This window comes from Lentinula edodes (genome assembly GCF_021015755.1).
Source record: "Lentinula edodes strain Le(Bin) 0899 ss11 chromosome Unknown C8R40scaffold_11, whole genome shotgun sequence".
NCBI lineage: Eukaryota > Fungi > Basidiomycota > Agaricomycetes > Agaricales > Omphalotaceae > Lentinula > Lentinula edodes.
The window spans coordinates 442557-470027 of NW_025764317.1; the positions used below are offsets into that span (position 1 = coordinate 442557).

The 27471-nt window shown below is 46.5% G+C and overlaps 7 protein-coding genes across 7 annotated transcripts; 4 read left to right on the forward strand and 3 right to left on the reverse strand.

The window, feature by feature from the left end:
* Positions 1 to 635: 635 nt before the first annotated feature.
* C8R40DRAFT_87731 (regulator of chromosome condensation 1/beta-lactamase-inhibitor protein II) lies at positions 636 to 2830 on the forward strand. Its single transcript, XM_046236525.1, has 5 exons — positions 636 to 654; positions 713 to 1450; positions 1504 to 1734; positions 1799 to 2728; positions 2807 to 2830. The coding sequence occupies exons 2-4, from the start codon at positions 848 to 850 to the stop codon at positions 2660 to 2662; spliced, it is 1698 nt and encodes a 565-aa protein (XP_046088108.1). The 5' UTR covers positions 636 to 654; positions 713 to 847; the 3' UTR covers positions 2663 to 2728; positions 2807 to 2830.
* Positions 2831 to 2919: 89 nt separating this feature from the next.
* On the reverse strand, positions 2920 to 5198 carry C8R40DRAFT_1159902 (Vps5 C terminal like-domain-containing protein; the record flags this gene model as incomplete). Its single annotated transcript, XM_046229948.1, has 4 exons — positions 2920 to 3885; positions 3946 to 4301; positions 4356 to 4797; positions 4857 to 5198. The coding sequence occupies 4 exons, from the start codon at positions 5196 to 5198 to the stop codon at positions 2920 to 2922; spliced, it is 2106 nt and encodes a 701-aa protein (XP_046088109.1).
* Positions 5199 to 5643: 445 nt separating this feature from the next.
* C8R40DRAFT_1236159 (uncharacterized protein) lies at positions 5644 to 8429 on the reverse strand (the record flags this gene model as incomplete). Its single annotated transcript, XM_046233405.1, has 5 exons — positions 5644 to 6633; positions 6682 to 6839; positions 6898 to 7672; positions 7725 to 7880; positions 7929 to 8429. 5 exons carry the CDS (start codon positions 8427 to 8429, stop codon positions 6067 to 6069), a joined length of 2157 nt encoding a protein of 718 aa, XP_046088110.1. The 3' UTR covers positions 5644 to 6066.
* A 757-nt stretch (positions 8430 to 9186) lies between these two features.
* Positions 9187 to 11527, forward strand: C8R40DRAFT_1168940 (uncharacterized protein; the record flags this gene model as incomplete). The annotated part of the gene is made up of 5 exons (XM_046231279.1): positions 9187 to 9684; positions 9733 to 9888; positions 9942 to 10716; positions 10776 to 10933; positions 10982 to 11527. 5 exons carry the CDS (start codon positions 9187 to 9189, stop codon positions 11525 to 11527), a joined length of 2133 nt encoding a protein of 710 aa, XP_046088111.1.
* Positions 11528 to 11946: 419 nt separating this feature from the next.
* On the forward strand, positions 11947 to 13719 carry C8R40DRAFT_87819 (uncharacterized protein). Its single transcript, XM_046236527.1, has 3 exons — positions 11947 to 12643; positions 13269 to 13634; positions 13701 to 13719. The coding sequence occupies exons 1-2, from the start codon at positions 12366 to 12368 to the stop codon at positions 13540 to 13542; spliced, it is 552 nt and encodes a 183-aa protein (XP_046088112.1). The 5' UTR covers positions 11947 to 12365; the 3' UTR covers positions 13543 to 13634; positions 13701 to 13719.
* Positions 13720 to 14773: 1054 nt separating this feature from the next.
* Positions 14774 to 16896, forward strand: C8R40DRAFT_1168942 (uncharacterized protein; the record flags this gene model as incomplete). The annotated part of the gene is made up of 7 exons (XM_046231280.1): positions 14774 to 15113; positions 15166 to 15306; positions 15361 to 15702; positions 15766 to 15846; positions 15901 to 16002; positions 16060 to 16409; positions 16462 to 16896. The coding sequence occupies 7 exons, from the start codon at positions 14774 to 14776 to the stop codon at positions 16894 to 16896; spliced, it is 1791 nt and encodes a 596-aa protein (XP_046088113.1).
* Positions 16897 to 17032: 136 nt separating this feature from the next.
* Positions 17033 to 19271, reverse strand: C8R40DRAFT_1068239 (uncharacterized protein; the record flags this gene model as incomplete). The annotated part of the gene is made up of 4 exons (XM_046225979.1): positions 17033 to 18396; positions 18548 to 18604; positions 18659 to 19070; positions 19119 to 19271. The coding sequence occupies 4 exons, from the start codon at positions 19269 to 19271 to the stop codon at positions 17033 to 17035; spliced, it is 1986 nt and encodes a 661-aa protein (XP_046088114.1).
* Between the last annotated feature and the right edge of the window lie 8200 nt (positions 19272 to 27471).

A 27471-nucleotide genomic window follows, 5' to 3' on the forward strand; every position in this document is an offset into this window, starting at 1 on the left:
AAGTTACCTATCACATCATTAACATTAAACTTCTGTTCATGTATCACAGGAGCCAGCGCGTTGAGGTGCAACTATATAACTATTTTTGCTGAGGGTGTTCAATTCCTCTGTAAAATGTAACAATTGTCAAAGGGTGGCCTCCGATAGCCTTTCGTTATCGACACCGTAACCCAGCATTTTCATCAGGATAATAATACAACTCAAAGTGAGTGAATTTGATCACAAGCTCCTGAGCACAAGTGTTTTACGGGAATTCCCCCATGTACTGAGCAAGACTAGGACTACAGCTCAAGTGCTCATTGACCGCGTGATCTCCAGTTGGTGCTTCGCGAATCCATATATCAAGTTCTTGTTGTGGTCGGTTCGAAAGTAGAGCATAATCGCGTCCTCGACGCGTCCAGCTGTGTTGACGCGATGCGTCACAATTTCGTCATTTAGGAGTGACCGGAACGGTTCGCGTCCATCACGTGCCCTGTGCATAAGAACTTTTTGGTTTGGTCACTTTGGTGTTACCTTGTTTTCCACTCACTGCGGGGATGAAACCCTAATCTTGTAGTGAATATGAAGAGATTAGGTACAAAACTCTTCAAAAATTCTCTGTTAGAGTTTGCTGGGACTTTTTAAAATTTTCTCCCTGAAACAATCATGAACATGGCAGGAAACGAGATTATTTTGAATATTCCTACATTAATTTCAGCCTAATCCTTAACAGATTGTTCCAAAATAATCTCAGCAACAATTTTTTACAAAATTCTCAAAATTTTCAGCCTATTCTTCGTGAGAAAAGTCCTTCATCCCCGCAGTGACTATCATCCAAGATTTGTGTGGCAACCTCTGCCTCCCTATAATGGAACCAAGACGCTCTTCTCGTGCCGCCTCGGCCAAGCCTGCCTCCAAGGTTGCGCCTAAACCGGCCCCCAAAAAAGCTACATCCGAGAAACCACCATCTCGTCCTTCTCGTACTGCTGCTAGCAAAAAGAGAGCGGCATCCCCTGAGCGCGATCCCTCACCTCCGCCCAAAAGAGCTAAAGGTGAAGAGCAGAATATTGCTCCCACTAAAGCGAAACCCAACTCCAAAGCTGCAGGAAAATCTGCCGCTGAGAACCCAAAACGATCTCGCACAAAACTCGCTCCGATAGCTGAGAAAGAGACCCCTGCATCGGAGCCGAAACCACCAAAACCTGCTCATGTTCAGGTGAAGCCGTATCTCAACCCTCTGCCATCTCCTCCCGAGCAGGTCCGACCCGGGTTACAGCTGTTTGTTTGGGGCGCAGGTAATTTCGGTCAGTTTGGACTAGGCCCCGACGCTTTGGATGAATTCGATAAGCCCAAGAAGCATAGCTGGGCCGAAGAGCAAATACAAGATGGCACATTTGGGGAGGAAGGCGCAGGCTTGGAAGAAATTGCAGGGGGTGGTATGCACAGTCTATTTATCGACGAAAAGGGAACAGTGAGTTTTGATGAAATTTTCGTCGCTATCATTCTATAACATCTGATGCGCAGATATGGTCTTGTGGTCTAAACGATGATGCTGCTTTGGGACGGATAACACAAAATGTTCCCGATCCCAAAAACCCTGGCTCTTTCCTCGACGTTGACGAGCTTACTAGCGTACCACATCCACTTCAAACTCTCGTAGACGAAGGTTTCCGGGCGGTCAAAGTCGCCACAGGCGATAGCATATGTGCTGCTGTGAATGATAAAGGCGAGCTCAGGGTATGGGGTTCTTTCCGGGTAAAGATTCTTGGTTCTCTCATGTATTTGAATATACCGTTAACGTCGTCGCCCTTCACGTCAGGTCAACGAAGGATCGCTTGGCTTCGCAAATGGTTTGAAGCACCAATTCATCCCTGTCCCGATTTTGAACGACTCGTTGAGTCATCGACCGGGCGACGTCGAAAAGGTCTCTGATATCACCGCTGGTGTCAACCATCTACTCGTCCTAACGACTCACGGCAACATCTACACGTGGGGCGCAGGCGAACAAGCTCAGCTCGGACGAAAGGTTCTAGAACGTCGAAAGATTCATGGCACAGTACCGGAAAAAGTTAGCCTAGGAAGCCGTACGCGGAAAGCCAAGGTAATTGGAGCCGGCAGCTTCCATTCTTTCGCTGTTGATGATAAGGGAGATGTTTGGGGCTGGGGATTGAACACCATGGGGCAAGCCGGGACTGGTTATGCCACTGAAGATGACTCGCAAGTCCAGCTTCCAACGAAAGTGGAAGGCTTGAGCAAGGAGGCTTTGGAGGGAGATTCAGTGGTCCAAATTTCTGGGGGAGAACATCATTCGCTGTTCTTGACCCAATCCGGCAAAGTGTTCGCTGTCGGGCGCTGCAATGCTGGACAAATCGGTCTTGCGGATGATGACCCCGCTCTCGAGGATCGAGCTGATCCTGATTTTGTGGCGGACCCGGTGCAAGTCAAGTTCCCGGATGACGATGATCCGATCGTCCGCATCTCGGTCGGCACACATAATAATCTTGCAGTCTCTAAGGATGGTGCTTTATACTGCTGGGGACAGGGTACACAGGGCGAACTTGGTGTATCTGATGTTGAGGTCAGGACTCCGCGGATGATCGTGCGCAGAGAAGGAGGTTCATGGGCAGCTATCAAAGTGGCGTGCGGTGGTCAACACACCCTCGGGCTGTTCAGGAAAAAATAGACGTTAACCGGGTTTTCTTTCTATTTCTCAATTCCTCTCCGTCTGGTTCTTTCACCTCCACAATTTGTACGCGTTTTTTCCATATAAATTTGTCATTAATCATATTTATGTGCATTGATCTTTCCTTCCCTCCAACAAATGCAGGAAAACTTAAGGGTATCGGATGTAACTAATAAGTAGACTTTCATTCCATCCAGTGCAGTATATTGAATAAAGAAAAAATTGGAAACAATTATTGAGGACCAGTCACCACACGTTCAAAACATATTTGCTAATTTGCTCGCAGCTTCCTTTGCGTCTAGTCTCGGCCTGGTTGGCTGGACGCGAACAGAGCTACTCATATATGTAGGCTTAGCAAGCCCAAGTGGGTCAAGGTCATTTTGAAGTGCGGGATGACCGTTCATGCCTCTGCGGTTCCCATCAAGAGCACTGGACGGTCGTACGGGTGCGCCACTACCCATCAACGGATCGCCTCCACCACGATTAAATGTCGGCGATGAGGGCGAAGGAGGGACCAACGGCGAGGAGTTGTTGACAAACATGGATTTCGTCCCGTCACCGAACCGGCCACCAAGAGGAGGTCCATCGTCAAGTGGTGTTTTGGCATCAGAGAATCTTTCGATGGTTGGTGTAGAAGGGCCAGCACCGGGAGATTGAGTGGGGAGTGGCTGGCGGGGGGACGGCGGAATGGACGGTGAGAACTGTCCTTGACGAGAGGCGAAGGAGGAGGAAGTGGAAATGGATCCACGGCTGGCGAATGTTTGCTGGGATGGGGAAGGCGAAATTGGAGGTTGTGATGAAAGACTTGGGGGGCCGGAGGCTAGTGGATCACTGGGGCTGTTAGCTGGAAGCGTTGCCTTAAGCCGAGGTGGGGTTTGCATTCTTGGAGGGGGAGGCGTCTCCTGACGATAACTACCAGTCGGCATTGGTGTTGGGGCAGGAGGGGGGAGAGGACGTATAGGTTCCTCGAGAGGCAGTATGACTGTTGGTTTCGGTACATTTGTTGAAGGAACAACCTTGTTGGCGGCATTGGCGACGTCCGATCTGAGAGCCTCTAATTCACGAAGCAGCTGTCTTTCGTACATGATAGATGAACGGGCGTGCTCAATCAAAGCAGCAGTAACATCTTCGTTAACATGGTTATTGTGAGTCTCAAGAGCACGATGCAAGTTTTGGGATATCCCTTCGGCTCTTTTGGCAAGCACTTGTTCATACTTGTTCGCCTAGGTAATGCAATATTTGTTTGAATTGCGAGGTAGAAGGGGAAGGAGGATGTAACGTACTTCTTTGAGTTCTTCCAGTGCTTCGTCTACCCGTTCAGGTCGAATGTTGGAACTAGCCTTGAGACGCTCGATTTGCCGCCGTTTAGATATCGAAGTCTTTACTGCCGCTTGATATTCTTCGAGAACGCCTGTTCTCATCTGTAGAGTCTCTTTTGCGGATCGTGCATTTAATCCTTGGTATCCTAAAGAGTCTCCGAGTATAACACATTCGCTGATAGCCTGTGCTTGATCGAGGTCGGCGAGACTGTGCCACGTCCTGCCAATTTTTCGGAAGGCGTTTCCTAATGGCTGGTGGGCTTCGGTAGTAGCGACATTTAGAAGCTTATTCCCCATATCGGTATGAGCAGAAGCAAGTACTGGTTGTTTACGTGTTCAGCTGGTTTTCTGGGAAAAGAGCCGAACCGCCTTACTTTTGCGCGTCATCGCGAGCTTATCCACAGCTTTCGCAGTGTCAAAAAACTGCCCCTCCAGTTTTGTTAGTTCGAAACGTGCCCTTTGTAATTCTTCATCCTCATCAGGAACACCCCTGCGCATGAGTCCGAATCCGGAAGAAGTCTTACGGCGAGGTCGTGGTGTGGGCTGGTATCCAAAGTCGCTTTCGATGAAAGAGCGCAAGTCTTCATCGTGGATCATAATCGGGTCTTCGCACACCCTGGTGAACCATCTCTGTAGCATTATTCTGACCAGACGGTCGTCTTCCTCGTCAGTCGGAGCTGATGTTTGTGCCAGCGGAAGGGCAGGTATGAGGGTTTGCGGGTTGCTTTGTACGATAGACTCGTAGAAGGATTGGAATTCGAGGTATGAGCGGGATACATTTCGGTATGTGGTGCCGGTGAAATTGGACAAGTTGGTCTGTAGAAGGGGATGTAAATAACAGACGCAAGTGATTTTTGGAGGATTACGATAATGACCTGCGCATCTAGCTTTATCAAAATATCCCGTCTATTCCTATCTAACCCTGTAATTTTTACTCGGAGATACGGTTCGGGTTTTTCGTAGGTGGACCCGTTGGATCCAACGGTGTCTCGAGGCGAAATAAGACCTGATTCTGGCTGGCCATAAATTTGTGGTTCCTTTCCGTATATTCCAGGTGTAGGACCTTTATCTGGAGTTAATGGAGGAACAGGTGTAGAAGCTCGTCGAAGATTGGGTATAGGAGCATTGGGGGAATGGGGGACTGTTGGCCATGAAGGAGCAATTACTTCATCAGTGCCGCCCCACGTCGAGTTGTTCGAGTTCAAAGGGTCAAACATTTACGTGGCAGAGTTGGTCCAATATTGTACGCTGAAACTTGAATACGAGGGTGTTTTGTCACTTTGTGATGGTCACAGACAAGAAAACGCGTACATTCGGCGCCTAAATTTCAATGCGCGCCTCACAGTTCTTAACTTCTACTTCCAATGGTAGAATGAACTTTTGACCTTAACCATTTCTATCCACTCGACGACATTCAGATCCATCTCGCTGAAGAATTCTGTGGTGTCGAGATGACTAAAAGTCCGAAAGGTTGTATCGCAAATCGTTTCATAAGTTTTATCTATTCATACTATGTAAGTATCTAGCACCATACGCGTACATCTTGTCTATAATCCCTCAAGCTGAGATTCTGCTCAAATACCGACTCTCATTGCAGCGCGTATTGAACAATCTTGACGAGTATACATACATACAGTGGTATAATCAAGTCCATGTTTTACTCAGATCGTCCACTTCATTCTGGCACCAAGGTGTCGAATAATGTAAGACGTATGCGCAACTATGTGCAACACGCAGAAGCCGACGTACGACATTGTCAACGATGAGGATTTTTTTCTTTGATATGGAAAATGATGCTATAAAACAATAAAATTACAAGTAACAGCCTTCGGAGGTACAATTTTTTTAGGCCAGAATTGAGACCGGTTCAAGGCCCCCTTCGAATTCGCAATAATCTGTATGTATATGGTCATACATATCCTGCATACATTCAGGAAATTGTGATCTTCTTCGGTGCCTGTTCAGCACTAGTCTTTGAGAAAGTAATTGTCAGAACACCATTCTCCATTGACGTGTTGATCGGGGCAATTCCTGGAGGGGAGTTTTATACAAGGCCTGGCAGTTCACAGACAGATCAGCGGAAAGTTAAGTAACTTTCGACTTCTTGGTCTCCTTCTTCAGATCGTCCTCAGTTGATCGTTTACTGCGACCGCGATGAGTGACTACCCCTGCCCAGCCCTCTGTCGCACAACGAATGAATGCCCGCCGCCAATCTGAGTACAGGGAAGGATGAAAAGCATTATTGAAATCGATTGGTAGTGACTCCTGCAGCGCACAGTACTTTTCTTTCACGACTGCAGCAAGCTCTAAAGCAAAGTCCCAAGCGGAATCGAAAAGTTCTGGCATGCTCTCTGAAACGAGATCAACCATTGTCTGCCCACCGTCTAAGATCTCTTCGCGCCTTTCAAAAATAAAAATTTTAGAGAAACCCTCATCCCGTGCTTTCTGTTGTTCTTTGCTTGGAGAAGGCCCTGATATTGGCCATCTTGTCATGAGCAGGTAGACGAAAACCCACAACGCCGATTCAAGATCATGTATGTAGTGATACCGAAATGGAAACGATGGCACGGACTGGGACTTGCGCACATGTTTTTTAGGTCTAAACAGGTATTCGCCTTTTATCACTTCGACAGGCATGAAGAACGGTGTGCCCTAGCGAGTCGAATTAGTCAGATCACAAGAATTATCCAGTAGACTCACTGTTTTGACATCTGATGATGCAGAGCGAGGTTCAATTGCTGGCTGAACACGCTTCGCGTATTCCAAGTCATTAAGCTTGGCGTTCCCATCTTTTACCAACACATTTGCAGCGCTGATGTCGCGATGAACAAAGCCAGCAGAATGCATATACGAAAGAGCTAGGACTTAGAATTAGAAAGATTTATGTACTTCCAGAGGAGGATGAACAAGGCTCACCGATAATTAGCGATTCTAATGCCTTCAAAACAATATCCCAGTTCGTCATCTGATCCAGCGGTTCACCCGCAAACTCCGATAGTTGTCGACAATGGACTTTGGGTGCGTAGATCCTACGATCGAGTCTCGCAAGGTGAACAGCGGTAGCTTCACGGAGGACAGTTTCCTGACGTCGTTCACGTCCCGGTCCAGATTCCATCATGATTGAGTCTGGAATGCTCACACTCATTACTCGTTGGTAATTAGAGGACTGTGTTGAAACTGTGAAACGCTTGACGTCGGAAGGAAAAGTTTGTCCCCGAAGAAAATTCGAGGTGGAGTCAGGAATCTGTCCCTTCTCAGTTGCAAAGGGTACCTGAACTTTCTCGCAGGCTTCAATCTTGACAAAGTATCTATTGAAAGCGCTTCGGTCTAGGTTTGGGACGGCGTTAACCTTCTGGATATTAGTTTCGATGGCTGAACGAGTTTCTAGTTCCGTACAAGAGTCCTCAGGTAACCAATAGTCTTTGATCACCTTGACCTCGCTATCAAGGTCTCCTTTGTCACTGAGAACCTGCCGAACTTTGAATAAACGACTGGCGCATCCGAGCAGAAATTTTGCCTTTCGAACAGTGATAACTTCCGTGGTAATGTATTGCTTGCCGTCGATGGTGAAGATATAGCGTGAACCGGTTCCGTCCTTTCCCTGTACTCTCCTGACTGTAGGGTCATATCCTAGCTCCTCCCGACAGGCTCCGCTGAGGGACAAAGCAAAGTAGATTAGGTTTTTGGCATCCTGTTGAGATAAACATTCAAAATCAGGAATATAGGGAGATTGGAGTATTCACGATATGCAGATCCATCGCCTCTGTAACGAATACATGCGACCGGGAGAAGAACCATAGTCGAACATTGAATTTATCGATCGTTAAGCCAAACATAAATCGACGTGTGGGATCAGCACCCATAATATGTGTCGCATTGGATAAAACTTTCTTGTTATTCTACACGGAAATTAGCATATCAGAAGCCCGTACGGAATTCTTACCCACATCATCGACAGTGTCCGGCGTAGACTTCTTGTTCAGTTCCCCCGTCATCAAAACATCGCACTCGTATTCTGCTCCTTCAGTAATAGGATGAACTGCTGTGGTTTTGGTTAGAAGGCCGTTGATGTCCGCTTTATAGTGTGAATGATCGCCTTCTGAAAGCAGAGATTTGCCAAGGTTATCTGAAAATTTGACGGCAGAATCAGCCCCCATGATACTGTTCAGGCCCACGAAAAGAGGCGCATAGAAAAGCGACTCCTTCTTCTCCTTCTTCTCTACCTCAACTTCCACCACCTCTATCTCCATTTTTACCTTCAACTCCTCGACCTCTTGCTCCTGCTCCTGCTCCTGTTCACCCACACCAAAATTTATTCCTTTCCAGCCCTCATCGATCAAGATGCATCGTTCTCGAAGTTTTTGGTGTGCTTCCTCAACGGAAAACTCCTCGACGACCGGAAGAACTGCTCGTTTGAAGAGATCGAAGGTTATTTCCGGAATACTCATAGGTAGGATTCGTTATACCACCTCGCTCCTCACGTAATCTATTTTGTGCTCGGGACCTGCTAACGACTGAAAGACGATCCGGGGAGTATCGGGCAAGTCTTGCGAGGACATAGAACGACAAGAAAGACAAAATGGTAACATTGGTATTTAGCGACTCCTGTTTGATATTGGGTATGGGCACCAAACTATTCGTCCACTGACTAAGCGGGCGCTTATTTCATAGGAGCCGTTAAAGATGGGACTTCTCAGATCTGCAATCGAGAAGTATGCTGATGCAAATGGTTCTCGATGTATGGGGGAGCCTGTACAAGGCAGATTAAGTGACGGGGAGGAAATACTGGATGTTACTGTAGAGGAACTGGATGGATTTGACTCGGAAGGCTATGATTCAGGGGAGGATCATGAATAGAGGCATACAATTGACTCAAATAATTTTTAGATACACTAGATGCATAATTAGTACTCTAATGAATTCCTATCCCTCATAAAGCGAAGGAATCTGGAGGCGAAGGTTCAGCGCGACTGATTTCAGAACCAGAGACCAAGCGCCCGCTGAGTCAGCGGACGGAAACTTTGGCGGGGCTGCCCATACTCAGTAATAGGAGACCAATTGGCAATGTGACCGTTTTGTCTTTCTTGTCGTTCCATGTCCTCGCCAGACTTGCCCGATACTCCCCGGATCGTCTTTCAGTCATTAGCAGGTCCCGAGCACAAAATAGATTACGCGAGGAGCGAGGTGGTATAACGAATCCTACCTATGAGTATTCCGGAAATAACCTTCGATCTCTTCAAACGAGCAGTTCTTCCGGTCGTCGAGGAGTTTTCCGTTGAAGAAGCACACCAAAAACTTCGAGAACGATGCATCTTGATCGATGAGGGCTGGAAAGAAATAAATTTTGGTGTGGGTGAGCAGGAGCAGGAGCAGGAGCAAGAGGTCGAGGAGTTGAAGGTAAAAATGGAGATAGAGGTGGAGGAAGTTGAGGTAGAGAAGGAGAAGAAGGAGTCGCTTTTCTATGCGCCTCTTTTCGAGGGCCTGAACAGCATTATGGGGGCTGATTCTGCCGTCAAATTTTCAGATAATCCTGGCAAACATCTGCTTTCAGAAGACGATCATTCACACTATAAAGCGGACGTTCACGGCCTTCTAACCAAAACCACAGCAGTTCATCCTATTACTGAAGGAGCAGAATACGAGTGCGATGTTTTGATGACGGGGGAACTGAACAAGAAGTCTACGCCGGACACTGTCGATGATGTGGGTAAGATTTCCATACGGGCTTCTGATATGCTAATTTTCGTGTAGAATAACAAGAAAGTTTTATCTAATGCGACACATATTATGGGTGCTGATCCCACACGTCGATTTATGTTTGGCTTAACGATCGATGGGTTCAATGTTCGACTATGGTTCTTCTCCCGGTCGCATGTATTCGTTACAGAGGCGATGAATCTGCATATCGTGAATACCTCCGATCTCCCTATATTCCTGATTTTGAATGTTTATCTCAACAGGACGCCAAAAATTTGATCTACTTTGCTTTGTCCCTCAGCGGAGCCTGTCGGGAGGAACTAGGATATGACCCTACAGTCAGGAGAGTACAGGGAAAGGACGGAACCGGTCCGCGCTATATCTTCACCATCGACAGCAAGCAATACATTACCACGGAAGCTATCACCGTTCGCAAGGCAAAATTTCTGCTCGGATGCGCCACTCGTTTATTCAAAGTTCAGCAGGTTCTCAGTGACAAAGGAGACCTTGATAGTGAGGTCAAGGTGATCAAAGACTATTGGTTACCTGAGGACTCTTGCACCGAACTAGAAACTCGTTCAGCTATCGAAGCTAATATCCAGAAGGTTAACGCCGTCCCAAATCTAGACCGGAGCGCTTTCAATAGATACTTTGTCAAGATTGAAGCCTGCGAGAAAGTTCCGGTACCCTCTACAACTGAGAAGGGACAAACTCCTGACTCCACCTCGAATTTTCTTCGGGGACAAACTCTTCCTTCCGACGTCAAGCGTTTCACCGTTTCGGCGCAATCCTCTACTTACCAACGAGTAATGAGTGTGAGCATTCCAGCCTCGATCATGATGGAATCTGGACCAGGGCGTGAACGGCGTCAGGAAACTGCCCTCCGTGAAGCTACCGCTGTTCATCTTGCGAGACTCGATCGTAGGACCTACGCACCCAAAGTTCATTGTCGACAACTTTCGGAGTTTGCGGGAGAACCGCTGGATCAGATGACGAACTGGGATATTGTTTTGAAGGCGTTAGAATCGTTAATCATCGGTAAGCCTAGTTTCATCCTCCTCTGGAAGTACATAAATCTTTCTAATTCTAAGTCCTAGCTCTTGCGTATATGCATTCTGCTGGCTTTGTTCATCGCGACATCAGCGCTGCGAATGTGTTGGTAAAAGATGGGAATGCCAAGCTTAATGACTTGGAATACGCGAAGCGTGTTCAGCCAGCAATTGAACCTCGCTCTGCATCATCAGATGTCAAAACAGTGAGTCTACTGGATAATCCTTGTGATCTGACTAATTCGACTCGCTAGGGCACATTGTTCTTCATGCCGGTCGAAGTGATAGAAGGCGAATACCTGTTTGAACCTACAGATTATGTGCGCAAGTCCAAGTCCGCGCCATCGTTTCCGTTTCGGTATCACTACATCCATGATCTTGAATCGGCGTTGTGGGTTTTCGTCTACCTTCTCATGACAAGATGGCCGATTTCAGGGCCTTGTCCAAGCGAAGAACAACAGAAAGCACGGGATGAGGGTTTCTCTAAAATTTTCATTTTCGGAAGACGCGAAGAGATTCTTAACGGCAAGAAGCGGTTGGTTGGTCTCGTTTCGGAAAGCATGCCGGAGGTTTTTGATTCCGCTTGGGACTGTGCGTTGGAGTTTGCTGCGGTCGTGAAGGAAAAGTATTGTGCGCTGCAGGAGTCACTACCGATCGATTTCAGCGATGCTTTTCATCCTTCGATGTACTCAGATTGGCGGCGGGCATTCGTTCGTTGTGCGACAGAGGGCTGGGCAGGGGTAGTCACTCCATCGCGCGTCGCGCCAAACGACCCGACCAAGAAGTTGAAAGTTACTTAGCTTTGAAGATTCCATTGTCTTTTGTCCCTCCCATGCGGGGAACCCCCAAGAAAGTTATCAACCTGTACGCCGACCCGACTCAGACGACTCAAGTTCTTCTCCTTCTTCAACTTCTTCAGCCTCTCCATCCATCTACCAACTGTCGTCCGACGATTACGCCCTCACTTCCTCCCGGGTGGCATGCAGGAGTCAGAGCCAGAACCGGGAAAGTGCGTCGTTGGACGGGAATTTCTCCCGAGGTTCTGAACCCAGCTGGGACTCGAAATGAAATAGATTACGATTCCGAATTGAGGGGTAACAGAATGATACTAGTATGGTGGGGCCCTTATTTTCGTGACGCACCCATCTACTGGTGAGGGCTTATGGGACAAATCGCGCAGAAAGCTCTCAACGGGCTCTGTTGTTGTATTTGATTGAATTTTCAATTGTACACACACTTCATCCTTGTACATACTCCATCCATTGGTAATAAACCCTTCAGCACGCTTTTTCAGCTAGGCCAGTGGCCAGCAGTGGCAGCCAAAGCTTAAATCAGGACCCATGCGGGACCACGGTAAATTCGCCATTGTTCTCTTTCGAGGACACAATTAATAAGTACCCTCAATCCACTTGGACTCGACTCGACTCAATTCCCAAAAGCGGCAATTGCAAGACGCGATTTGATGTCGAAGTCTAGATTCGTGGGAACCAAAACCTGGGTGAATTGAGTCATGATTTCGCTCACGTGTGAGGGAAATTAAAGTATCTATTGTTCTCTTCGCTACCACACGGCGAGTTATGTATATATTAGCGAGTTATTAGGACTTTTGCTTTCTTTCTCTCCTGTTTTCTGCCTCAAATGACTTTGGTCTTGTCTCGGTCGGGATCTTTATCGTCTTTATCATCGTTATCGACCATCGCCACTCCAACCACAACGAGAACTTCGCCTCCACCACCACATTCCTCCTTGCCCCCAGGATGTACTTCCTCCGCCTCCGCCCCCGCCTCCAACCACACCCCTCGGCCCCTCCAAGAAGAAAAAACCGAGCCATACTACGCTGACGACTCGTACAAAGACCCGCCTCCGCCGGCACACGTGCTCACTTCGGAGTTTGGAGTGAAGATTAGAGATTTCGCGTATGAGAAGGGCGGGGTGGAGGTGAGGAGGGTGAAGAAGTACGTGAGGCCAGAGGGACAGGGAATAGGGAGGAGAAGAGAACCGGTGTTGGTGCAGAGACAACCGACGCCGCCGGGGCAGAGGGGGTGGATGTGGGGTGTGGGTGTGGGTGTGGGTGGGGGTTATGAGAATGCAGAAGCTTCGACATCTAGTGGGTTAACTCGCCAGAGAGTGGTTCAGGATATCGAGGATTTGGAGTTCCATTCCCAGTCACAATCTCAATCTCAATCTCAATCCCAGCCGCAATCGTTACCGCCATTCGAACACATAACGTTCTCAGAATCAGACGGTGAGCCGTATATCGAGACACCGGCTGTTACCCCGAATGGGTCCTTGCAGTGGAAGACGACCACGGCAGAGGAAGAGTTGACTCTTCCTTCATTACACAATCTCCCTTCCTCTAAGCGAGCATCCGAACCCGACGACGAGGAACCGCACCACACTACTCCTCCACAGCCCCCAACCAAGAAACAGCGCGTCGTCTCTCCAATCAAACGCTACAACCTCCGCGAACGACGGCCACCCGCCACCACTCTCTTACCCCCCTCACGTCTGAGAAACATCCTCTCCGTGGAATCTTCGCAGTCTCAGCTGTCGACGGGGCCGAAAGGGAGACGAAAAGGAAAGGCGAGGACTACGAGGGTTTGAGCCCCTCTATCTACATCGATCCCAGCGCCACCTCCTTGTTGTTTCTTTTTTTTTCGTCTGCCACCTGTCGCTTTGTATCATGGCTATGTTGTATATGGGGTTTCTAGGGATGACGAGGGGTTGTTTCTTCTCTTGCAATTGGGACTGGACTATCTATATATATATGTGTGTGTATGTGAATTCCACAATTCCTTTGCTTCTGTTCCTGTAAAATCTCTGTTTTTCCTTTTTCTTATGTACCCTCCTTCTCTGTTGTTGTTCTCTCAAAATGCTATATGCTATATCCTATCATTGATGTGACATGTGAGAATTACTTATTCCCTCAATTGAAGATTTCAAGAGTCCCTGACCTGTAAATCAATTATCCAGTGATTGAACGTCCATTGGGGGGAGTCTTGTTACTGAGTTTGATGCCCCGGGAGGCCCCCGGCCAACTTTTGCACTTCTCATGAATCGTTGCGTTTGTCCCTCGGCATTCAGGAATTACCCAAATGAAGTAGGTGCAAAAACTATCCTCGCTGCTCATTGAATCTTTGCTTTAAGGATCACACATCAAAGATTATATAATCTACTGCCCTGTTCCCGACCACACTCCCCCCTGCCTGGCTTGCCTCGAATGGATTCTGATTCAGGAAGGGCTCGCTGACCAATGTCTCTGCGTATGCCCGCCCAGATGACTTATTATATATTCTAAACATCATGGTCCGTGGAAAACCATTCGTGGCTCTGGGAGAAATGAAATTATGTTTGCTGATTACGAGTCGGGATAACTAGCCAAAAAATCCGGCTCTGAGTGAAAAGCCTGCTGAAGGGTCAAGGCAGGCTTGCAAATGTTTGAAGAGGGGAAGAGAGAACTTGGGGTGGCTGCTTTGAATGGAAATGGGCTGGCGTGCACATGACTTACAGTCAATGCAGAAAATAATGAGAATGTGTGAGGACGTTCACAACAGCAAAAACAGCTCTACTTATAAAGTAGAGGTAGAGGTAGAGGTAGAGCTCTAGGTAGAGTTAGAGCTCAAAATAGAGGTTCACCTAAACTCTACTTTTTTGTTAGTTCCGTCAAGTAGAGCTCTACCTCTGTTCCGTCAAGCCGTCCGGTCCCCGGCTCTTCCCAACCGCAGCTCGGTTCTTGCTCCTCTACGTTGACCATCCCCGCCCCTCGACGTTCTATCTGCATTCCCTCTGCACAGATTCACAAATTTTCGGTATATTTTGGCGTTCCCGCTCACAGGTGAATCTAGAAGATCTAGAATAGGATTGATTTTGAGCCACACTCAGGGCGAAGATTTGATAGTTACACACACGGTGCGTTACCACTGTTACTCCAACCCTCGTATTGCTCACATCCTATCCTGTAGGCACTGACCCGACGTCTTTTCTATACTATACACAAAGTATTAGACGTCTATCCTTCTGCTAATTCATCCAACATTTTCATCTAAATGAGTTCGGTGCTGCAACTTTTGTCAGCCCTGTCAACATCTTCTGAATGCGCTGAGATCTCTTTTGCGCATCTGGATCAATTCATACACTTTGCTCGCCATCTCCAACCCGAAATTTCTCTCGGAACTCTTAAATCTGATACTCCGCCAACGTCCTTACCTGAGCATGTTCAAGTCTTCTTATCGCGCACGCTTGAAATGCCAATATCTACGATTGTTAGTCTCTGGTCTAGTCTTCGACAATATATCTGGGGCATTCCACAGCCTCACATAACCTTGCTTGAATGCTCTCTATTCAATGAGCATGGTTCCCAGCTCCCAAAGAAGCACGAAAAAATAGGTAAGTGCTTCTCGTTCTCTTTGTTGCTGGCAGCGCTGATATCCTTCTCAAGCGTTCTATATGTTCTATCCTCCACATACAAGATGTCCTTGTTGCAACTCAGTTCTGACAAGCATCTCCCATATAGCCGCAACATACTTTACTAGAGACGGACCATTTCCTGCTTATTCTACATCCCTACGATGCAAAGCTGGTATGTGCAACTATGCTTTCTGGCATTCAAGCTACTGATAGCTCAACTCTTAAGGCTCGTGTAACATTCGATATTACCTCAATTTCAGTGTCGATCTCAGTCTCAATCTGCGGCAGTACTATGACCAGCCTCTTCCGGAAATCATCCACCTCAAGGAGCACTCATTCATTCAGACAGCTGTCTCAGAGCTGTTCACTGCCTGCACTTTGTTTGCCTGGGTCTCAGCTCAGAACTGTGCACTAATCTACAACCACGCACTTTCGTCCTATGGTCATGAGGAGGTCAGCGAAAGCAAATTCATGCTTACATCTACGCAAGTATGGCGAGCATTTGTTCTAGTGTCGCTGCTCAAAAATTGGAGGGAACGTGGGCGACAATTAACGATGCAAAATCATGGTGATCTCAATGACCGGCTGAAGGAGATTATGTCTGAATGAAACCAGCTCATGATCATCGAAGGTCAGCCTGAACGACTGCATGCTTGCGATACATGCAAGAAGTTAATACCCTCTGACCTTCCTAACTCTTACAAAGAGCTTCGTATGTCACTATTCTGTTTCCTTGACTTAAAATTAATCTGTTTCTTATATTCAGGATCTCTATGTGCAGTTGTGATGGATGGTGTCACCATTGGGCATCCATGCTGCAAGGTCCACAACTGCACTCAACCTCTTCCAAACAACCGTCATCAGTGGTGTCAAACACACATGGACTGACAACACATGTGCGTGTTCGCTGAATGTGATCGCCCAGCTCGTTCTGGTCATCGGACCTGTAGTGAGCCTGACCATTCAAAGTACGAAGACTATAGGAACCTCAAGGGAAAAGGTTTCTTTCTTCTCCGCCAGCGACTACAGCGTGCCGGGATTCATCAGCCATCAACGTCGCTGTCATCCTTTTCGCCATTGGAGTCTTTGGAGTTTGAACTCGATGTTGACTCTGATGAGCAAGATCTCATGCATAAGTCTGATAAAGGTAATTGGCCATCGAAAGCATTCTTTGCTCGTCGTCGGACCCACAATGCGCAGCTGGTGGTCTGTGCATGTGGGATTATCAGTGCTCGAGCTACCATGTTTGGTGCCGAAGCTATCTCTGGAGTCAAGGTAAGTTGCTTTTCAGAATGTTCCAGATGTTTTTGCTCATTATGGTCCACAGGATTTTCTCAAATCTGTCTACCCGAATCGAAATGATCTTCCTGATGTAATTTTCTATGATAATAATTGCCATCTTCAGAGTCACTTGCAGGCTCAGCAGGACCTCTTCTTTCGAGGAACGATGCTTCCGGTTGATGTCTTCCATTTCAAATCAAAACACAAGGAAAGCGATGAGTTCTGCCAGAAGCATTGCAACCCATTGCAGTGGACGGAACTGGTTGGAGATAATGGCGAGTGGGTGTTCAACTCATCAGCAGCCGAGCAGGGTAATGTATGGATTGGTGGATATCAGGCAATTGTGCACGAGATGTTACCACACAACTATAACTTTTTCCTTGATGAAATGATTAAGAGACGGAATGAGGTGCTAGTGGCAAAGCTTCGCCGAGCTGGCAATGCTCCTTATCGTATTCCTCCTTACCCAGCTGTGTTGTAGCTATTATAAGCATTCAACGTGTAAAGAACATTAGTACCAATGTACTTCATATTCTCTGTACAAATAACAAGTTGATTTAACTATAGTAAGGCAACAATATAGAACACGTTAAAGTCAAAATAGTGACTACTGTTATCTAGTCAGAATCTAATGAGATGATTTCTGGTGAAAAATCTTCCAGCTTTACCCTCGACAAGCTACCTCTGGCTTCCTGCTTAATTTTCCTTCCAGCCTGATACTTCGGCAAGCTTCCGCCATTCATATTCTTCACCTCTTGAATATAATCCCGCCATGTACTATGTGGATCCTTGTAAAACCTCTCCTTCAGCTCAGGTGTTCCATTTGCCCAGGCCGCCCTTTGCAATGATTTAGTTTGAGCTGATGTCTTTGGAAATACATTGTCATGCTTCAAACGTCGATTTTCATCTAGCTGAGTAAAGCCATCATGCATTCCGCGGTAAAGCTTGTAAGGCCAACTTCTATGACGAGAATTGGGCTCAGTGAGATCAATAACTTGCATAGGCTTATTGGTAACTGCCAGGATGGTTTTTGCTTTTTTTGCTTTTGGCAAGGGAGTTGGGCTGGTAGCACAAATAAACAGAGAAGATTGGTCTGGAAGATCGGGTGACTCTGAAAGGTCCCGAACAGTCTGAAGCTTATGCCTCGGGGTTGTGGGAGGTGGAAAGGGAGAGAGAAATAGAGATAAGTGAGTTGATGGAGCCAAAGTAACATGTGAATCAAACTGGGAAGGTGAACGTGATGGAGTTACTGTGGAACGTGGCTGAGAAGATGCACCAGATGGGGTCTGGGACGGGGTAGATGGTGGCGGTATATCAGCTGCTAATTTGCGTTTGCGTAGATTGCCAAGACGGTTAATTTCTGTCTTCTCTGCTTCCTCCATCTCTTGACTGGGAGTACAGCCATTAGCTCGAACCAGGAGAACTTCACCATCCCAGAGAAGTCGCTTTTGTTTACTTTCCTGGAGAGGCCAACCCTTTGCCTGTGGATCATATACCCATACAAGTTTTCCATCTATGGCACCAATGACTTCTCGTACCGCAACTGAGCAATCATCAAAGCAGAAGAAGGGATAGGTTGAACACTCAACAGTGAGCATGTCCTGAGAACCATCTGCAGCCCAGAACTTGATGAGAATATTCCGCTTGACATGATCAGCATAGGTGTTTCGATTTTGAAGAATTTTGGAACGCTCATGGTGATCAATGTGAGCCTGGTCTCGGTGCTGATAATGAAGCAGCTGAAGTGGACGCAAGTGAGTATACATCACATTGGGACCTCCAGATGATGACTTTGCTGTTGCTGGTTTGTGAACTGCTTCCTTGCAGGAGCAGGAAGCCTCGATTTGGTAAAGGGCGCAGCAAGTCTTGCAGAGCTTGAAACTACAGTTGTCATTGACCTTTGCACGCTTTGCATCAGGTTTACCAAAGCAGTTACGGCCAAGGCAGACATTACGGTAAGAACCATTGATGAATAATTTTTCTATTTGCCCAATCTGCCAAGAAAATGAACATGGTACCTGGACACTAGGCTCTCAATTGGATACCGGTGTGTTAGGCAGAATGCTGTCAAAAGAATATTGTTCTAGAGCAAGGGGTCAACTGTAAGTTCTGCTAATTTCGAAGCTACATACCATTCAAAGTACTGATTGAGGATTCATCTAGAGCTCCAGAGGGAATCTCAGCTGAATCTGACACAAACAAAGTGAGTTTGCAATTCCAACACACAGGAAAAAAATATGGACCAGGGCTGATATTTGTTGGTGATGGTATTACATCTTCTTCAGCTTGGTCCAACTGTTGCGAGAAGCTCAAAGCTTCTTCCTCAGTCAGAGTTTGATCAGGAATCTCAATTGACAGAGCTTCACTGAAGTCAAAGAGAGACTCCAATGCTGCATGTCGTTTGGCCTGTGGATCTGTTGAAGGTGGCCAAATGGAAATTCGAGCTGGCGAAGGAGGAAATGGTTTGAATGGGCGAGCCTCCGTTCGTTGATCAAGCAATTGCTGTATTGACATGCAGGACTTGGTTTTTGGGCTTAGTTCAGGCAGAACCCCGCGACATGCTTCATAGCGAACTAAGTCACTGACAAATTGAGGCGGGATGTCAAGCCTCCATGTAAGAAAATGGTTATCAGATGTGTTGTGTTCATTTACACACTGGATCATTTATTATTCAGTGAGTTAAGTGAGTGGAATGCAACATACAGCCTCATAAGAATACCCTTGATGATGGGCATAGTTGGACCCAGTACAGACATAAACTTGGACTGGATTTAAGCACCCTCTCTTGGTACATTGCAGGAAGAGCGGGGGAGTCTCAGAGACCTTCCGTTTGTAGTGGGTAGTGGGAGGAGCCATCGAGGTCAAGGTAACAAGATACAACTTACAAGCCTCACAAGTCCTTTAAATATACTTGAAGTGAGATTCATTGTTTCCAAAATAGCCCATAAAAGGCAATTATTCCAGAGGCCCTTCAACGCGTAATAGACAATTCAAGGTGGTTGTGACCGTGTTCTTTGTTTGGCGGCAGTCATCGGCAGCCATGAGAGGCACTTACTAAAGCTCCGGGCCCAGAAGTACAACATAGAGCTCTACATTTAACACAAGCTCTATTTTGTAAAAAAAAGACCAAGCTCTACTTTCTAGCCACAGCTCTACCTTTACCTCTACCTCTACCTCTATTTTGTTTTGTAGAGCCCTGTTTTTGCTGTTGTGAAAGCTCTGGAATGTGTAAAGTTTTTTTTTCAATGTGTGAGTTATGTAGATGGTGATGCGTGTTGCTCATTTTATCTAAATTAGGAATGTTACATTCTTGTCTTGCCACTTATCATGGTCAATCGCCGTATCCGCCCCTGACATAAAGGAATGTGCACTAAGTTGGGATCATTTTGACAATTATTTTGCTCTTGGTATCTCAAAGTGAAGCTTGTACTGTTGGAGGAGCACCTTTGAACAGATTGGTGCCATTGTAAAACCACCCATCACCAAACCAAGGTTGCCCTAGAGTCATTGGCCTTGCTGCATTCACTGCAATGGAGGACATCTATTGAATCAATGCCAACACATACCTGTAAGACCTGGGTCAGAATTGGTCTTAGGGGTGGATTTGGTACAAATGGTTTACATTGTAGCATGCTAGGAGCAAACTGGAGCTTGAAGGGAGCTATGGGAACTGCAACTGCGGATAGGAATGACCTAGTAGTAGTACTGAGTGTGAGATGTGACCCTTGAGGGGGTTCCTAGAAGGTCCAGGGAGGTCCCTAGGGCAATAACTGTTGAGCAGGCATGGGGTGCATAGTGGGGACACTCTCCAGCACCATACATGGGTAACAAGACTTATAATCTCAGAGAGGCAATAAGAGTGAGAGTGTCATGAAGTTTCATGATGCGCCCTTTGATGCGCCATCAGCGGTGTGTTCCCATCAATCTCTTTTCACATTTTTATTGTACTTTATCACACGATCATCCCATTAGTTCCATTTGTTTCCATACGCTTCCATAAACTCATCCTTATTCATCGATTAGTTCATTATGGTTCATTATTGACTCATTATTACTCGTATATATTGATTCCTCACTCTTGTTTTATATCACATCATTATTCACAATCACTTACTCATTAGACAAGAGTAGTATATAAAGGACAGTAGACAGACCCTAGTTCCCCATCTCGACCTCTTGGTCATTGGGCAACTAGGCAAGTACTTGTATCCTTTTAGATACTACCTATCTAACTTGGTCATTGGGCAACTAGATTCCCTTTTGATTACTGGTGTGATTGGCCTCTGACGCTATCCCACTGTTGTTCAAGATCATTACTTCTTTCATCTGTGCTTGTGCTTGTTTCTGTGCCTCTTCACTCTGCCACTGTCACTCCTAGGTGTATCCGGACCTTTCGCCTCCCGCTTCCTGCCTCGTCGCAACATTAGGTTGAGATCTTCTACTTGTACCATCAGCTTGGTGAGCTGATCTTACAAGGCATCCACCACGTCTACCTTCGGAGTCAACATTGATTGCTCCAACCACTTTCATGCACTTGATACTGTAACTAACACCACTTGCTACTGGGACACTGAAGAAGAAGAGTGGGAACCCTGTTCCAAACAACCGTGCCCTAATCGATATGAAAACACATTTGACGCAAGTCCGACCAACCGTTACCAACCCATCCACAGACCAGCACCACCTGCCAGGGTAGGACAAATCAGTTCTCCTACTACTTCCACTCCTGCACCTCCACTAGCACCTTGTCAAGTCCATGCCTCGGCGCCCCATTCCACCACTCAGTATTCCGAGATCCACCTTTATTGTAATCTCTTTCTTATTGTTCTTTCTCGCTACACATACCCTTTCATTCTAGCCTCTCCTTATTGTCTTTTACTTTACCCTGCAGGTACTACTCGTATAGCTCCTAGTAGTTAGTCTAGCGCTCCGCACCGATGTGCCGATCCGTAGATATAAATATTGCCTGTACGCTACTGTAGTTCCTCAGTTTAATCACAACTTAGATTCCCTCTTTGATCTAGTCCTCTCTTAAGTCTTCAGGCTCCTCGCCTCAAAGTACTCTCGACTACAACCTTAGGACTTAGTTCCTTGGTTCGCTCCTCGTCATTGGCAATACCGCCGCTCCGACTTCGCTGCTATTGGCTCCTCCCTTCTATACTCTCAATCTCCGGGGACTAATGGCGTAACGGCAGTGTTGTTAATAACTTCACCACTGTCCCACTCGACCTTCCACCCTTAGACACCTTGTGGCCTTTGGCACGGTTACACGGTGTACATGATCTTAACAGTATAATTAAACTCAATCCGTTAACGTTGTACTGACATATGATTTTTTATGCTTCTGAGAACTCGAGCTCAATCTAGAGCTAACTCCGAAGAAAATACTTTCTTCACCACAGCTCAATCATTTGCCCCTTTCTCCGAATCTATTTCTGCCATCGGTCAACCACGTCGCTGTAATCACGGTTTTGGTCCAGCCACAATTCCTACTATGTCGACTCTCGCTGAAACTATGGAAGAAGATCAACAATTCAAGTACAGTACTTTGTATACCGGTGATGGACAGCCTGTCCAAGTCTTAACCCCTCACCGTGGACAACCCCCCGTGGTCGCTCCGGCTCAGGGCCGGTCTATTACTCAAATTGATTTTCCCATCCTCCAAGCCATAGCTCGTCATACTGGGAAACAACCTCAACGTCGTGCTACTTCACAATCTCCTCGTGACCCGCCTCCTCACTTTGATCTGGACGCTGGTGATCATGACAATCAAGACCCTCCTGTCGAACCCGAGGATCCGGGTGCCGACAACAACAATCCTGACAACAACAATCTGGATGATGACTCCGGCGGTTTGCCATGTGGTGAGCCTGGTGGACCTGGTGGTCCCAGCGGTCCCGGCGGTTCTGGTGGACCTGGTGGACCCCATTCCCCAATCTCTCCTGACATCCCCAATGAGCAACGTGCTATGTTGGAACTTCTCTTGGGTTTCAAGGGTTCCATTGAAACCCTTGGTTCCGTTCTCGCCACTCTTGGCCAACCTTCTGACAGCTCTGAATCTAAGAGCAAAGTCAAGGAGCCAGAGGTATTTGACGGTTCGGACCCCCGAAAGCTCAAGACATTCTTTGTCAATCTCGCCCTGGTCTTTAATGACTGTCCAAAGTATTTCACTGACCAACGGAAGGTGAACTACACCCTTTCCTATCTCAGTGGGTCAGCCAAAGAATGGTTTATCCCTGACATTCTCGATCCGGATCTCAACTCGCTGCTGCCGTGGATGTCCTCCTTCAAAGCTCTGGTTAAAGAGCTTCAGGACAATTTCGGCGTTTACAACGCGCAAGGCGAGGCCGAAGATTCTCTCGGTAACCTGAAGATGAAGGAAACCAAAAACATCGGGAAATACAACATCCAGTTCAACACCCTGGCTGCTAGTACCAACTGGGATTCTGCTGCCCTGAAATGGGCTTATGGACGAGGTTTGGCTGAACGCATTAAGGACGAAATGGCGCATTTGCCCGAGCCAGCGAAGCTCGCCGATTATCGTCAAGAGGTTCTTCGAATTGACAACCGCTATTGGAAGCGCGAAGAAACCAAGAAACGTGAGGCTGGTAAACCTTTCATTGCTCGGAACCCGAAGAAGGGTTCCTCGGACTTACGACCTGAAGATTGACTTGGAAGAAGGCACTTCGCCGCCTCTCGGTCGAATTTATCCTTTGTCTGAAAAGGAGTTAGTCACCCTCAAAGACTTTATTGACAAACAGCTTGCCACTGGTGCCATCACCCCATCTTCCTCGCCTCACCGTGCTCCAGTGCTCTTTGTTCCCAAGAAGGACGGGAAACTTCAGCTTTGCATGGACTTCCGCGGTCTCAACCACATCACCAAGAAGGACCGCTACCCTCTGCCGTTGATCTCGGACCTCCTCAACACTCCGAAACTAGCTAAAATCTACACCAAATTGGACCTCGCTCACGCTTATCATCTAGTCAGAATAGCAGAAGGTGATGAATGGAAAACCACCTTTCGGACCCGCTACGGCTCTTACGAATGGAAGGTTATGCCATTCGGCCTTATGAACGCACCAGCTGCTTTCCAACATTTTGTTAATGACATTTTCTCTGACATGCTAGATGTTTGTGTCATCATCTATCTTGACAACATTCTGATTTACTCTGACACGCCGGAGGAACACCAAGAACATGTCAAGGAAGTTCTTCGGCGGTTACGGAAACATTGGCTTTACGCCAATCCTGACAAATGCGAGTTCAATATGGATACCGTTGAGTACTTGGGTTACATTCTTTCTCCTGACGGATTGACTATGTCCAAAGAGAAAGTACAGACCATTCTGGAATGGCCTGTTCCTAGGAAGGTTAAGGACATTCAGTCCTTTTTGGGTTTTGCAAACTTCTATCATCATTTTATTTATAATTATAGTGATATCGTTGTGCCAATGAGTCAGCTTACCCGGAAAGGTGCTCCCTGGATCTGGGACAACGATGACATGCCTAAATTTTGGCTAGACGTCTATGCTGTGAATTGAGACATTTTCACACATAGATTCGTATCGAGAGGACTGTAATTGAGACCCAGATTGACAGTCAAAGTCAATACTGAATCAGTCTAATAAGTTGAAGGGACCATATACCCATACTACCACAAGCTGGTTAGTTTACCCATCCCCGATACTACCTCCGGATAGCAGTCTACCTGTTTGTCAAGCAGGATTATACCAGACTTGGACTACATCTGAAGGATGACCATTCACGTATGACATACCAAGGGTATTCTTATTTGACCTTACACTGGCAGGAGTTTGGAAGAACTTACTCAAGTGACCATGAGCCGAGGATTGACTCGAAATGACTTTCTAGAACTCAGGAATTATCAAATACTCCTTCTAGAATGAGATCATGCATTAATCTAAAAGACTGCAATTTAGTCTAATAGACCAATGAGGTTGCATGGTTGAGGAAAATGACTAGAAGAATGATCGAAGTACTGTGAGGCTCCGAAGACATATCAAATGAATGTCAAAAGAGTCCTGACGTAGAAAATATTGAAGAATGCAATTAAATGAATACTATGCGTAACTCCCTTGATAGAGTATAGGCACAATGAGTGTCTATTGAAAGAGAGAAGTAATTAGTTTAATCCAGATGAATCAGATTGATAGGATTAGAATCAAGGAGAGCTGATTTGCCTCCAGACGAGGTGACAAACAATCGAAGTAAGTGTAATGACAGCTGAACACCATTCGAGTCATTCTCCAAAACAATTAAATTAAATGAATATTGAAGTACCTACCTATGTTTGGAGGTATACTCGAATCTTGGGACCATTATGGACCAAATAAGGACATGTAGATTCAAATTAAATGGTATCTGACCGATTGTAGAAGTTTCCTTGCGGTTCCGAACATTTATTGTACTAAATTAATTGTACTATGCGACTCTATATTCTCTAGGTATAAATAGTGATCCGATGTATCTGGAATACAAGTGATTTTGGGACGACATTGCAGTGCTAATGTCATAAAGTACGCAGCCCCTATCATTTTCCTTTTCTCACTGTCTCGACGCCTTTACTTGTACAATACATCATCCCATCACTGTCAAACCCCCATCGATTACTGATCCATCAATTACTGATCCACCTGACCCATCTTCTCTTTCTACTGGCTTCCGCCACCTTCCTTGTTCCTAAACTGTACAGTATTACATCGTTGTTTCTCGCAGACTGGATTATGTATATATAGCCAACCCTCCACAGCCTGGTCCCTTATCTTGACCTCTCTGTCATTATCTGGGACCAGTTCGCCTCCGCTCCGCTTAGTCGCTCCGCCTCACTGACCTGCTTAGTCGCTCCGCCTCACTGCCTAGCTTAGTCACCCCGCTTCCTGCTCTGATAGTCACTCCGCCTCTGCCGCTTCGTGACAGCTAATCCGTAAAAAGGAAAGACACACTCCCGCCAGACTGAAACCTCTTCGCTAGCAGCCATTCGGGCCCGGCACTTGTGAGTATAGGAACATCGTGTTCTGCTCCTTGTGACTGTGAGAAGTCTATCCAGTTGTTGGGTATTCTTCGAACTTAGGATCAGTCGTTGGTCTTAAGGGCAAATCACGCTGTGTGGTTGTGCCAGCACATAGTTCTAGCCCTCTGTAGGGGTCTGTGTATTTCGGTTTTAATTTACTTTGATTTAAAAACCCCAATTCTTGATATACCCATATCAATACAATCAAAGCACAAATTGTGCTGAATCTACCTTAATCAAAGGAATATACCGAATCCTTAGAACGATTCAAATTGATTGATCGAAGCTTCTTACTTACCTCTCAAAGCTTTGCGGAACCTTTGCCAATGCTACCCCTTGCTATTAAATAAATTTGATAGCAGTGAACTCGCATATTGTGTATTAGATTGGTTGGTTGAAGTGCCCATTTGATTCCTTCCTTTCTCTTTCACACAAAAACGAGGCAAGCTCATTAACGACTGTCAAGAGGCCTTCGAAAACCTCAAAATTGCTTTTACTTCTGCGCCTATTCTTGCTCACTGGGAACCCAACCGTCCTATCATCGTGGAAACCGACGCTTCCAATTATGCCATTGCGGCAATTCTCTCCATTCAGACTGTTGACGGTGAAATTCATCCTTTAGCTTTCCTTTCCAGAACTCTTCATGCTGCGGAGCTCAACTACAACACACACGACAAAGAGCTCCTTGCCATCTTCAAAGCTTTTAAAGCTTGGCGTCATTATCTGGAAGGTTCCGGCGATCCGGTGGATGTCGTCACCGATCACAAAAATCTTGAGTATTTCTCTACTACCAAGATTCTCACCCGCCAACAGGTCCATTGGTCAGAGTATCTCCACCAATTCAATATGGTAATTCACTTCTGACCAGGGAAGCTTGGCGAGAAACCCGATTCGATAACTAGACGCTGGGACGTCTATCCCAAAGAGGGGGATATTGGCTACGCGCAAGTCAACCCTCACAACTTCAGACCTATCTTCACTAACGAGCAACTGACTACATCTCTTCGAGCTACCTTCTTAGAAGGCCCGATGCTCCGAGCTTCTATCATTATGGATATGGAACCACTGCATCAAGTTATCATTCTTGCTCTTCCAAAGGACCCGAGCTCCGTTGTTGGCTTGGAACTTGCAAAGGATCCTTCCAATGAACATTGGAGCTTAGGTAGTGATGGGTTACTACGCCTTGATGACTGTATTTATGTTCTGAATCACGGCAATTTTCACCTTCAAGTCCTCTGCTACTTTCACAATCATCCACTCTCAGGCCATTTTGGCCAGAACCAAACTCTAGAGGCAGTACGTCGTCAATACACCTGGCCCAAGGTCAGAGACTTTGTTCGTGACTATGTCTCCTGCTGCACAACTTGCGGTCGCAATAAGCCTCAGCACCATCGGCCATACGGCTTGTTGAAACCTCTGCCGGTTCTGGTCTGACCATGGGATTCCATCTCCATGGACTTCATTGAGCAACTGCCATTGTCAAATGGTTATACAGCTACACTAGTCATCGTGGACTGATCTTCCAAGCAAGCTATCTTTATTCCAACTTTCGATACTATCACTTCTGAACAACTAGCTGAGCTTTTCGTTATTCATGTTTTCTCTAAGCATGGTGTTCCAAATCATGTTACTTCCAATCGTGGTTCTGAATTTGTTACGGCGTTTTTCCGGGCTCTTGGTAAAGTGCTCTCCATGGAACTACACTATACCTCTGGATATCATCCAGAAGCCAATGGGCAGACCGAGCGTGTCAACCAAACTCTCGAGCAGTACATCAGGATCTATTGCTCCTACCAACAAGATGACTGGTCGCACATACTTCCGGTTGCCGAATTCACCTATAACAATGCTCCCAATGCTTCCACAGGTATTACTCCATTCTTCGCTAACAAAGGATACCATCCCAACATCACCGTTCAGCCCGAGGTCGACATGAAGTCTGATCTAGCCAGAGACTTCGTCGTCAATCTCGATGAACTCCACGTTTTCCTTCGAGAGGAAATCCTTTTAGCTCAATCTCGTTAC